We start from the raw sequence: 11,498 nt of genomic DNA on the forward strand, positions 1-11,498 counted from the left end.
TATCTTGGGAGGAAAAAAAATATATGTAGAGGGCTGACTGCAATGTCCTCCTTGCTGAGGAGGAGAGAAGATTCCAGAGCCTTCTACCACTTAATGTTACTATCCCCATGAATTTGTGAACATAGTCTCAAAGGATGCTCCTGCCAGGAAAATTTACCCCAGAGCCTTGCCCAAAGGGGTGAAAAATATCCCCTGGAATGAAAGAAACATAGTGACAGGCTCTCAGGGCAACAGATATTTATAAAAGTCTTTGGGTTAATAGTTCTTTTGATTGTGTAGTATTGGCCTCAGCCTTCAGCAATAAATCAGTCTCAGGGACTACAGACCTTGGAGCCAGTTACTAGTTCTGTGAGATTTGTCTGCAACAGATATTAACTTATTTTTTTTCTCTCCATTTGCAGGAGTATTACTTATTTAGAGATGGTGACATTCTTGGAAAGTATGTGGACTAAATTTCTCAAATGGCTGCAGTATCATGAAGTTGTCCATTCCACTAAAGTGCTGAAATCTTTTTCCATCATGTAAATAATTTCCTGTTCTTTATTTTATAATAAACAGATAACCAGTCTCTCTGAAATAACTCCTACAGTCCCATTGTAGTGATCCAAACACTTCAAAATAAAAGAATGTGTACAGTCAGAGAAACACACGTTCGTTCTTATTTGGAGTTCCATTGAACAGTTCAAAGTGCTGGTGTTAATTTGAATTTTTGTAACTCTTTTCCAGATTTCAGAAAAATCAATTTTGATATCCTCTCAACTGTCCTGAATTTTTTTTATTTTAAAGGAATTTTAGTGATTTTTTTTCCTGCCTTATAGATGTTTGCGTGGTTTCATTATTAGTCTGCTTCTCTTACTGTTCCCCAGAAACAGTGAAACTGGCTACATCCAAATATGACTTCCATGCACACCTGCAGTACAATTGTACTGATAACAATATGTTTCCAAAAAAATACACAAAGAGATGAAGGACTAAACCCTCTCCACAGAGGAGTGCTGCAAAGATGAAAAGTAGTATTTTATTGTTATTGCTGAACTAGGTGAACCTTCTTCTTGTTCAACCTGCCTGTGGCAACATCTTTTTTGGTTTAATATGAACCAGGCATCCTGTATAGTAACACTAACTTTTATATTAAATAACAATTATATACATTCACACAAAGACATTGTATAGGCAGAGAAGTTGAATATTCATGTTAGTTATACAGTAGAGTCAGTTATACAGTAGAATCTTATTAATATGCTGTGTATCTACTCAGCAAAATTAGCTTCTGTAATGAAGCTTAATGTTAATTAGATGCCAATGTTTTTACAAAACATACTTCAGTGCATTTCTAGGGCGTCACTGCTAGCTGAGTCCTGTCACGTTCTGTAAAGACATAACCACTGGAGCAGAATTATCTTATCAACTGGGGATACACAGAAGTCTTCCAGGGGGTACCTCAACTCATCTAGATATCTGCCTAGTTTTACAGCATGCTACATAAAAAGCACTAGCAAAGTCAGTACAAACTAAAATTTCATATAGACAGTGACTTGTTTATACTGCTCTATATATGATACACTGAAATGTAAATACAATATATTCCAATTGATTTATAATTATATCGTAAAAATGAGAAAGTAATCAATTTTTCAGTAATCATGTGCTGTGACACTTTTGAATTTTCATCTGATTTTTATAAGCAAGTAGTTTTTCAATGAGGTGAAACTTGGGGTATGTAAGACCAATCAGACTCCTGAAATAGGTACCCTAGTCTGGAAAGGTTGAGACACTGCTGTATTCCCCCACCTTGGCCTTTTCTGTGATGCACCCACTCAGCAGTCAGTGAGGCTGAAGTTTGCTACTCCCTTCTTCCACCAGCAGCAAAGTGTAGGTTTAATTTGTCTGAAATGTGTACTGTGATTTAGGCCAGGGGTTCTCAGCCAGTGGTCTCTGATCCCAGTGGCCCTGAATCTCTCTGGCCCTGCTCCCCTTGGGCCAGAAGCCAGGAGCCCATGGGTGGAGTTGTGGGGGCACAGGAGTGTTGCCCCCAAGGCTGCAGGGTCAGAGCTGGGCAGTCCTGGAGGTAGCTCCCAACCGCCCACCTCCTCCCTGCATCCGAGGCCCCACCACCTATCCAGGTAGGAGGTGGGAAGCAGAAGCCAAGCAATGTGGGGCAACTGCTACTCTGACTGGTGCCATGGAGCAGACAGTTGCAACATTCCTGTTTCATGCTGGTGCCCAGCATTGCAGCTGCTCCTTAGCTCCCAGCCCCCTGTGAATGCTCATGGAGCTTATAAGAGCCACCCGACTGGGGGATCTAGCTCCATATCTGGCAGAGCCGTTGGGGCGCAACAACTGCAGGGGAGTTCTCCCGGACCCCTACATTAGGGTTAAACAAGACCCATAACAAATTTATACCTTGTATGTGTTGGTTTATGAACCTGATGGTTGGATGGGGGAACCAAGTTAGGCTTCAGCTTGTGTGTATTTGGTTTGTTTTTTGGTAATGGCAAAATAGGCTGGGTTTAAAGGCTTTTCCCATCAGGTAGTACATGGACTACAAAGAAAATAGCACTGGTGGTTCTGAGGTATTTGTTAATCGAAAAGCATATTCACGAACATACAGTGGTTCATTTACACAAATGTAGCATTCTTATATGGTAAATATTACCCAGCCATGATTTAATTTTAACTGAAGTAACATTGTTTCCTCAAGCAACCAACCCTTGTACACATTTTCTTACCAAAAAAAAAAAAAAAAGCTAACTTCTTCAAAAGGAGATTCAAGGTCACTCAAACTTAACAGTGTGAAAACCTTTATACAGAATGTTCCTTTTCAATAGGGAAGCGTAATATTTGGCCTGCAAAGTCCTGATTTAATTTTGTGTTAATTGAATTTACTTACGTCGTAAATGGAATTCTGATTCCTATACGTGGGGGGGGGGGGGGTTAGCAAAGAAACTTGAGGTACAGTTGTTACTACTACTGACAAAACTTTAACAGTAATAGTATGGAAAATACTGCTACTTATAAAAAAGCTGATCTATATATTAGACTACCAAAATAACTGTGAAATCAATGTTCCAAGAAAAATGTAAGGAAATTACAGGTCCAATCCTGAGCCCATTGAAATTAATGGCAACAGGATAGGACTTTTATTAAAAGATGTTGCTTTTATTCTCTAAATAATATAGTGAGTTGAGGGTTTAATGGTCTAAGCTGGATTTCCTGGAACCATAACTGTATTTCATATTGATCATCTGCTGATAATGTCAGCTTAGTCATTTGATCTTCCAAGGTAGATAAGGATTGCCAACTGTGGCTGTTTTAGTCAAGACCCCTGTGTTATGTGTGGACATTAATGATCTCATGTGAGCTGGTGTCTAGCCAAAATGTTCCCTGTCCTAGTTTTGTAGGATCAGTTGGTTACCACCCACCTCTTTCAGTGGGTCTGCTTGGGATATGGATAGCTCAGTGGTTTGAACATTGGCCTGCTAAACCCAGGGTTGTGAGTTCAATCCCTGAGGGGGCCATTTGGGGATTTAGTTGGGGATTGGTCCTGCCCTGAGCCAGGGGGTTGGAGTAGATGACCTCCTGAGGTCCCTTCCAACCCTGATATTCTATGTCATTGGGCAAAATCATGTGGGTATTACCAGTTTGAGACAAACTCCTATTGACTTGTCTGATAGTCTGTAAAGTGTTTTAGAATGAAAGCTGCTGAATAAATGCAAACTCATGTATTAGCATAAAAATGAAGCCTAAACACTTGTCTACCTTGAAAGCTGCCCCATTTCAATTTTACTTCATGATTCTAGTGATGCATTTTATTTCTGAAACTGAAGATTACTGTACCCTAACTATTTTAAAACCAATGGATTGTGTAATCCAAATGCTAATAAGCTTGTGCAAATGCACCTTCTGCTACGCAGCAATTATGATGCAATCACTTATCTTCTATGATGATGCTTTTGTTCTGGGATTTAAACAGGTCACATGATAAGTTGAATCTTTGAGCTGACTGAGATTTAAAATATTAACAGCCTAGTTTGTTTTTGTAAGATAACTATTCATAGATAAGAACTGGGGTGGAAATTGTCTTTGAATGTAGGTCACTGGGTAAGCCTAATATTTGAGTCCCTCTGAATAAGAATCTTTAAAAGATAAAATGCACACAGGAGTCTTATTTGTAGTGGATATCTCTAGGGGCTTGATGCCCCATGTACCAGGCTACCAGGAGTGGGCATCATAATCTTGGAAGATGCATTTTTCAGCAAGGGAGACCTGAGGGATACAGGTTTCCTTAGCATGTATCCCACTGATTATTTGTATTTAGTGACTAAGAGTCCTAGTCATGGACCGGGACACCATTGTGCTAGGTACTGTACAAGCAGCCCAAAGTCACTTGGGTGTATTTAGCATGCTAATGTTGCTACAGGTACTTCACCCATTATTCTGCTCCCTCCTTATGTTCTCAGGTCTCTGAGATTTTCAGCGCTTCTGAAAATCAGGCCACTTATATAAGTGCCTAAAATGGATGTAGCTCCTGAACTTTATGTAATTGACTGAAATTTTGGGGGATTTAATATCTGTTTTCTCATCTGAAAACTGGGATAATGCCTTCCTACTTGTTTATGTTTGTAAAGTGTGTTGAGGTTCTTGAAAAAAGGGTGTTATAGTTTACAAGTGCAAAGTAATAGTGTGGCCCTGAATCCACTCTGCACTATAAATAAAGTGCTTAGATGACTGATGGACCAATATGCACAGATTGCATATAATGCGAAGGTTGTTTTTTCTCTGCAAGGCTATCACTGGGGGCAGGAACAGGATGACTTAGTAACTGTGTTTTATCTGCTGTTGTCATATCAATCTGAAGACAATGACTGTGTGCCAATAGTTACCCCTCAGGTTTTATTGCGGGGAGGGCAGCCACCTGTTAAAAATTCTCACTTCTAGCTGTTTATCTCGTATCAGAGGTTGTCTATTTCTTCCTCTGCTTTTTAGACTACAGGTAGGTGAAATGGGGAGGTACAGGTACTTCTATTCACCCCTGGACTTTCTCCCCAGCCTTTCAATAACTACATCTGATTGTGGGAGTGGGGGTATAGGTATGCCTTTCAAATGTCATTTCCCTTCGGCCACCTTATAGATCCTGCCTAGAAGCAGCTGTATTATCTTCATGAAACTTTGTTGCCCAGGCCGGCTCCATCCCCTGTGATGATGAGGCAGGAATGTGCCTTTGTGAGGTTTCTAAGTGAAAAAGCACATTATAGCCAGAAGCCCTAACCCTGCAGAAATAATAAGAACAAGAACATAAGAGCAGCCATACCGGGTCAAACCAAAGGTCCATCTGGCCCAGTATTGTCTTCCGACAGTGGCCAGTGCCAGGTGCCCCAGAGGGAATGAACAGAACAGGTAATCATCAAGTGATCCATCCCCTGTTGCCCATTCCCAGCTTCTGGCAAACAGAGGCTAAGGACACCATCCTGCCTAATAGCCATTGATGGACCTATCCTTCATGAACTTATCTAGTTCTTTTTTGAACCCTGTTATAGTCTTGGCCTTCACAACATCCTCTGGCAAAGCGTTCCTCAGACTGACTGCATTATGTGAAAAAATACAGTACTTTCTTTTGTTTGTTTTAAACCTGCTGCTTATTATTTTCATTTGGTGAGCCCCTACTTCTTGTGTTAGGAGAAGGAGTAAATAACACTTCCTTATTTACTTTCTCCACATCAGTCATGATTTTATAGACTTCTATCACATATCTCCCCTTAGTCATCTCTTTTCCATGCTGAAAAGTCCCAGTCGTATTAATCTTTCCTCATATGGAAGCTGTTTCATACCCCTAATAATTTTTGTTGCCCTTTTCTGAACCTTTTCCAATTCCAATATATCTTTTTTGAGACGGGGCAACCACATCTGAACGCAGTATTCAAAATGTAGGTGTACCCTGGATTTATAAAGAGGCAATACTATATTTTCTCTCTTATCCCTTTCTTAATGATTTCCCAACATTCTGTTTGCTTTTTTGACTGCTGCTTCACATTAAGTGGATGATTTCATTAATATTAAATAAATTGGCCAAATACTCTCTCTGACTTTCACTTATGAAAAATGAGGGTGCAGGTTTTAAAAAAAAAAAAAAAAAAAAAAAAAAAAAAAAAAGGTGAAATGATTCTTTAAACACTCATCTACTTGGTAAAATTTAACATGGTTGGACAAATGCCAGACATAAGTAACTAAATACTGGGAGGGAGAGAGGCTTAAAGTCCCACTTAAAACTTCTTGGTTAAAAAATACCATTAATTTATTTTCTCTTTGACCTGCAAAAACTGTGACCTGGTTGTAGATTGATAGAGCGGATACCTATTGCCATCTGACAGATGTTTTTTTTCAGCTTGATTTATTTGCATTTTGGAAGCTCTGCTGTCCTTGCATTTAAAGTCAGGGACAAGCAGCTATCAAAACCCTAACTTCTGTGCTTCAAATGTTTAGTTAACCTTTAGAAAGTATGGAAAGGAAAAAGATCAGTGCCTAGTGGCAGGGGAACCCCTCCAACTAATGAGTGTGTCTGCCTTGTGCCATGCTTAGCTGAGCAGAATGCCATCTTTCAAGGCATTAATTTTGGATTGTACCAGGTCTAAATAGGATGGAATATTAATCTAGATATTTTTACCTAATCCTTCATTGTAGGCCACTATTTTCCCCCTCTAATTTTATCACCCTTCACACAGAAGTGCCATGTTCAACCTTTTGACTGAGAAAGCAAGCAATTGCTGAGCCTGGAATACTAGCCTACAATGTGCTTGCGGGCCGGGAAGCTAATTACCATTCAATGCAAACTGCACTAATGCACTAAACTGTCACCTGTCCAACATTACTGTGTACATCCTGTATGGAACTGCCAACCCAGTCACACTGTCAGCTCCCTGAGATAGTTTTTGGGTAGATGCATTGGAGCTCTGACGATCCCTTATTTCCCATCACTTTATCTTGCTCAGGTTTTGACTGTCAATCTGGCCACCAAGAACAGGACTGGTCTCTCTGTGAATGCTGTTAGTGACAGTCCCCAAGCAAAACAAAAACTCAGAATGATTTAACAGCAGGAAACAAAGTTTACAATGTAGATTTATGAACCCTTTAATGTTGGGAATAGGCAAAAGTTACACTAAATGTGCTATCAAACTGAAAATGACCCTGCAAGGGGTGCAAGGAAAAACTTTTCAGTTTGAAAGTGTGTCTCATTCAGAATTTATTTGCTTGGTGCAATAAGAATGCATGCTCTATGGCCCTTATGCACCTTTATTAAAGGACAGAGGTTGCTACAAACATTTTGATGTAGCAAGATCCTTTATTTACCTTTTCAATTGATAAAAACTTCTTACCCCACCCCTTTTTCTTTATCTTCCTTGCTACCAAGAAGATGTTCAGTCTCATCCACCTTCTGATCCATCTGTCCTGTCCCATTCAATCCCCCCTCCCAAGTGGTTCTATTTTGCCTTCCACTCTCTACAGGCATAGCTATCTCTGTCTTTTCCTTCTCTCTGTCCTCCACTAGCAGGCACTTTCCCTCCTCCTCCCTAACTTCCATCCCCATCTCAGCAGAATTTATTCGATCTCCATTTCTCCTCTCTGCTTTCCATCACCCCCCACTAGCACTCAGATAACGATGATGAGCATGGTATTAGACCCTGACAAGAATATTCCAACCCCATTCCCTCCTCCCTGTCCTACAGAAGCTGTTCCATCTCGGTGAGAGTTTGTTCCTTTGCCAGCTCTATTTCTATATCTGCATTTGTTCTATATGCACCTCCAGTGACAGCTACTGTACCCAGGTCAGGTGCCAGTGCAGGTGGGAGTGCCTGGCTTGTTTCACCCCAGAACCAAGGCCAACCCTTCTCATGCATGCTCACTGCAGCCTGCAGCCATGGGGTACTTATTAGCCTTTCTATCCACTTCACTCTGAAGGGACCTGAGATGATTTGTGTCCATTTTGCCACTAACATACTAGCTTGGTAGAAACCAGACCAACTTTGCAGCCCTATCTCTATCCTCCTAAAATATTGCTTTTATAATGTTTTGACACCTTTTTTCCCCCCGGTACTAAAAGAATTAAATTCCGCTTTAATTACATTATAACTTTTTACTACTTTGTCACTATTTTTTTCATGTTATTTCTAATATTTCTAGAGAGGAAGGAGACTTTGCTTCGCTCTGGACTCGCGCCCGCAATGCTGTGTGATGCCCGGAGAAGCGTATTGTCTGCCGTGGGACGTGGTGCAAGGAATGCTAGGAGCTGGGAGTCCTGGTGCCATAGGTGAAGAATACGGATCACACTATCATCACTCCAAGAGCTAGAACTATGCTGGAGAGGACCTGAAGGATATCATCTGCTGCCTATATATGGAAAACCTGAAATGAAAGCTGGGGCAGGACAATGCATTTGAGGTGACATGAAAGTGGGACGCCAGCAACCACTTCCTCCCCGGGGATAGCTTCACCCAATTTGCCGACTGAAGGTTCATCCACAGGGCCTGGCTCAACTGTGTTCTGCTGAACGGAGCCGTCCACCACAGGAATCGGGACAAGCGATGCAGGAAGTGCGGCTATGCCAATGAGACGCTACCCCACGTCCTGTGTAGTTGCAAGCCCCATTCCAGAGACTGGCAGCTGTGACACAACGCCATCCAAGATCGCCTGGCCAGAGCCATCCCGCCACTCATGGGGAAGGTTGCAGTGAACTCCACCATCCCCGGAACTGACAGCCAGTTGCGACCGGCCATCATCATCACCAATGTGGACCGAAAGAAGATCATCATGGTGTATATCACAGTGCCCTTTGAGAACAGGACCTCAGCCTTCCACAATGCCCGAGCTCGAAAGGTGGAGAAATACGCACCTCTGGCCGAAACCTTGAGAGCTAAGGGTTACCAGGTTCAGACATGCGCACTAATCGTCAGAGCCTTGGGTGCATGGGACCCCAGTAACGAGTGAGTGTTGAGAGAATGCGGAATTGGTCAACGCTACGCTCGGCTGATGCAGCAACTCATGGTGTCTGACACCATCGGATGGTCGAAGGACATCTACATAGAACACATCACCAGACATCGGCAATACCAGAAGGGATGAGCTGGAGTGCCGATGAGAAGCGCAGTCGGTAAAGTAACTGAAATACTTGTCTCATGGATTATATTTTCTAAATGGACAACCTACCTAATCCTCAACTATTGAGGGACAATCTTCATTCATTGATATATGTGCTTTCCACAACCAACTCTCTGTATAACTTTTCATGAGTGATGTACCCAAATACTTGGATGCTAAGATTTAAACTGTATTCTTAAATTTACTCACCTAAATTTGGGTTACTGCTGATTATGTACTATATGTATCTCATGATTTTAAAAACAAAGTTTGTATTTGTGGATAATCTAAGCACTATACGCAGATGTACAGACACTCTTTTCTCAACCTGTGTATTATATAATTTTAACAATAGCTTTCATAAAATTTTTATGTCTAGAGGCCTCATTTGAGGATCAGTGCCCCATTGTGCTCAGAGCTGTGTATACATTTGATATAAGATAGTCCTTGCTGCAGATAGGTCAGAGAGAATGGCAGGATGTTTGAAGAAATTATAATAGGAATTTCTGCACATACAGGCATCTTGTTTGCAAAGCAACAACCTGGTTAGCTTGCTAGCCTTTTGAAGCCAAATGCACATCTGATAAAAGTAGGTATAACTTATTTTGGGGGAAGTTGTATGGTATGTCATGGAAGCTCTATGGCCTGTGTTATCTAGGAGGTCAGACTAGATGATTACACGAGTCCCTTCTGGCCTGAGAATCTATGAATCCTACTAATTATTTTTGTGAGGCCAGGATCTTTTCTTAGGTGAAACTCCCTCATGCAGGTGTTTTGAGGCCATGCGTTCCTATCATCTGACATGTAACTGAAGAGCAAGCATAGGGTAACATTTCTAAGACACCATGGATTTTCCTCTTGAGAAAAATCAGAAAGGAAGCCCTATTCCTTACTGACTATCTAAATACAAGCTATGTAAGCACTGAGAAAGGGAGATTGGAACTTTTCCTTTTGGTGTAGACTGGCCCAAGGGTTACTTTCTGTTCAAGAGAATCGCTGATTGGCGATGAGGGTTGATCCCAAGTTCTGAAGAGTCTTGACCCACCCTTGTGTGGCGGAGACGGCTCTAGGGCACTTTTGACTGGTGTGAGAGGCTGAGGACACTGTAGGAGCGGGCCCTGGCTCTGAACCTGGCCACGTGAGGGCCTGCAGGCTGGGGGTGGCTGTGCACAACATGGGGGAGATCAGCCAGCTACATATCAGGCTGGGGCATTATTTGCTCTGGGACAAGGGGCAGTTGCCTCCTGACTTTCCCTAGGCCTAGATGCCCCCCCCCAGGGAGAGCCAGACCCAGCCAAGGCCCCTGGAGGCCCCGCCCCGCCCACGCCCACGCCCCCTGGCAGCGCGTAGGGCGGCCAGTGGCAGCCCCGTGACCCAGCTCTCCCTCCCTCCCTCCGCGCACATAGCGCGCGCACCACGGGGCGCCGCCCCCCGCCTCTAGAGGGTTGTTCTCACTACCGCTGCTACTCCCGCCTCCCCACCGGCTCTTCCGCCTGCCTCCCTCCGCGCGGAAGCTGCTTCACCCACAGCCCCCCCCCTTCCACACACACACTCCGCCCCTTTCTGGTCGTCACGCGGGCTGTTCCATCTTCTTCCCACCCTCCCCACCACCAGCTGTTCCTGGGCCTCCCTCCCTCTGCTCCCGCCGCGCCTGTTCCTCCCCCTCTTCGTCAGCGGCTGCCGCATCCGGGTCCTGGCGCCGCTGTCACTATGGTCATGGCGGAGGGGACGGCAGTGCTGAGGCGGAACAGGCCGGGCACCAAAGCCCAGGTGAGGCGCCGCGCTCCGCCCCGGCCGCCTCCTGCCCGCGCGGGGCGAGGGGCCGGCAGCAGCGGGCGGGCTGGGCCTGCCCGGCCGCCGCGCTCCCGCGGGCTGGAGCCGGCGCGGTGCGTCCCGGCGCGGAGCCGTTGGGCCTCTCCGGCCCCGAGCGGGGTGCCCGTGTCCCCGCGCCCGGCGGGTGCGGGGCTGGGCGGGGCGGCCCGCAGCGGGCTCTGGGCCCAGCTCGCCTGGCAGGGACCCGCGCTCGGGTTGTCACCGGAGCCGGGCCGCTCTGGGCTGTCCCGCGCCCGGCCGGTGCTGCTCTCCGGGGGCCTCGCTCTGTCGGCCCCGCAGGGGCTGGTGGCGCTTCTCGGCGCCCGGGGGTGTGGATCCCCCCGGCCGCTGTGGGGATGAGTCTGTTCCGCTTGTAGCCTTGTCAGCTAAGAAAGGTGTTTTCTCCACTGGGATTGGCCGGGAGCCCCTCCCAGGGCAGCGCCTCGGTGTTCAGGAGTCTCTGGTCCTAAGGAAGAGTCCTAGTCGCTAAATGTTAGTGACTCCAGCTAACGTAATCTTACCTTTACGTGATCGTGTGTGTGTATGAATTACTTCCC

General features: G+C 44.7%; 1 protein-coding gene across 3 annotated transcripts in view; it reads left to right on the forward strand.

The window, feature by feature from the left end:
* The window catches only part of LOC117884882 (MOB-like protein phocein), a 33,623-nt gene that overhangs the window by 5,673 nt on the left and 16,452 nt on the right, over window positions 1-11,498 (forward strand). Inside the window, exon 4 of one of the 3 annotated variants that reach the window (XM_034785802.1) lies at window positions 402-641. The exons of 1 other annotated variant lie outside the window; for it this stretch is intronic. In XM_034785802.1, the coding sequence (XP_034641693.1) occupies window positions 402-452 (51 nt within the window). In that variant the 3' untranslated portion in view covers window positions 453-641. Of the gene's footprint in view, window positions 1-401; window positions 642-10,741; window positions 10,900-11,498 lie in introns of those variants that run through there. One more of the 3 variants, XM_034785800.1, reaches the window with a different exon arrangement.

Source organism: Trachemys scripta, chromosome 11 (genome assembly GCF_013100865.1).
Source record: "Trachemys scripta elegans isolate TJP31775 chromosome 11, CAS_Tse_1.0, whole genome shotgun sequence".
Classification (NCBI taxonomy): domain Eukaryota; kingdom Metazoa; phylum Chordata; order Testudines; family Emydidae; genus Trachemys; species Trachemys scripta.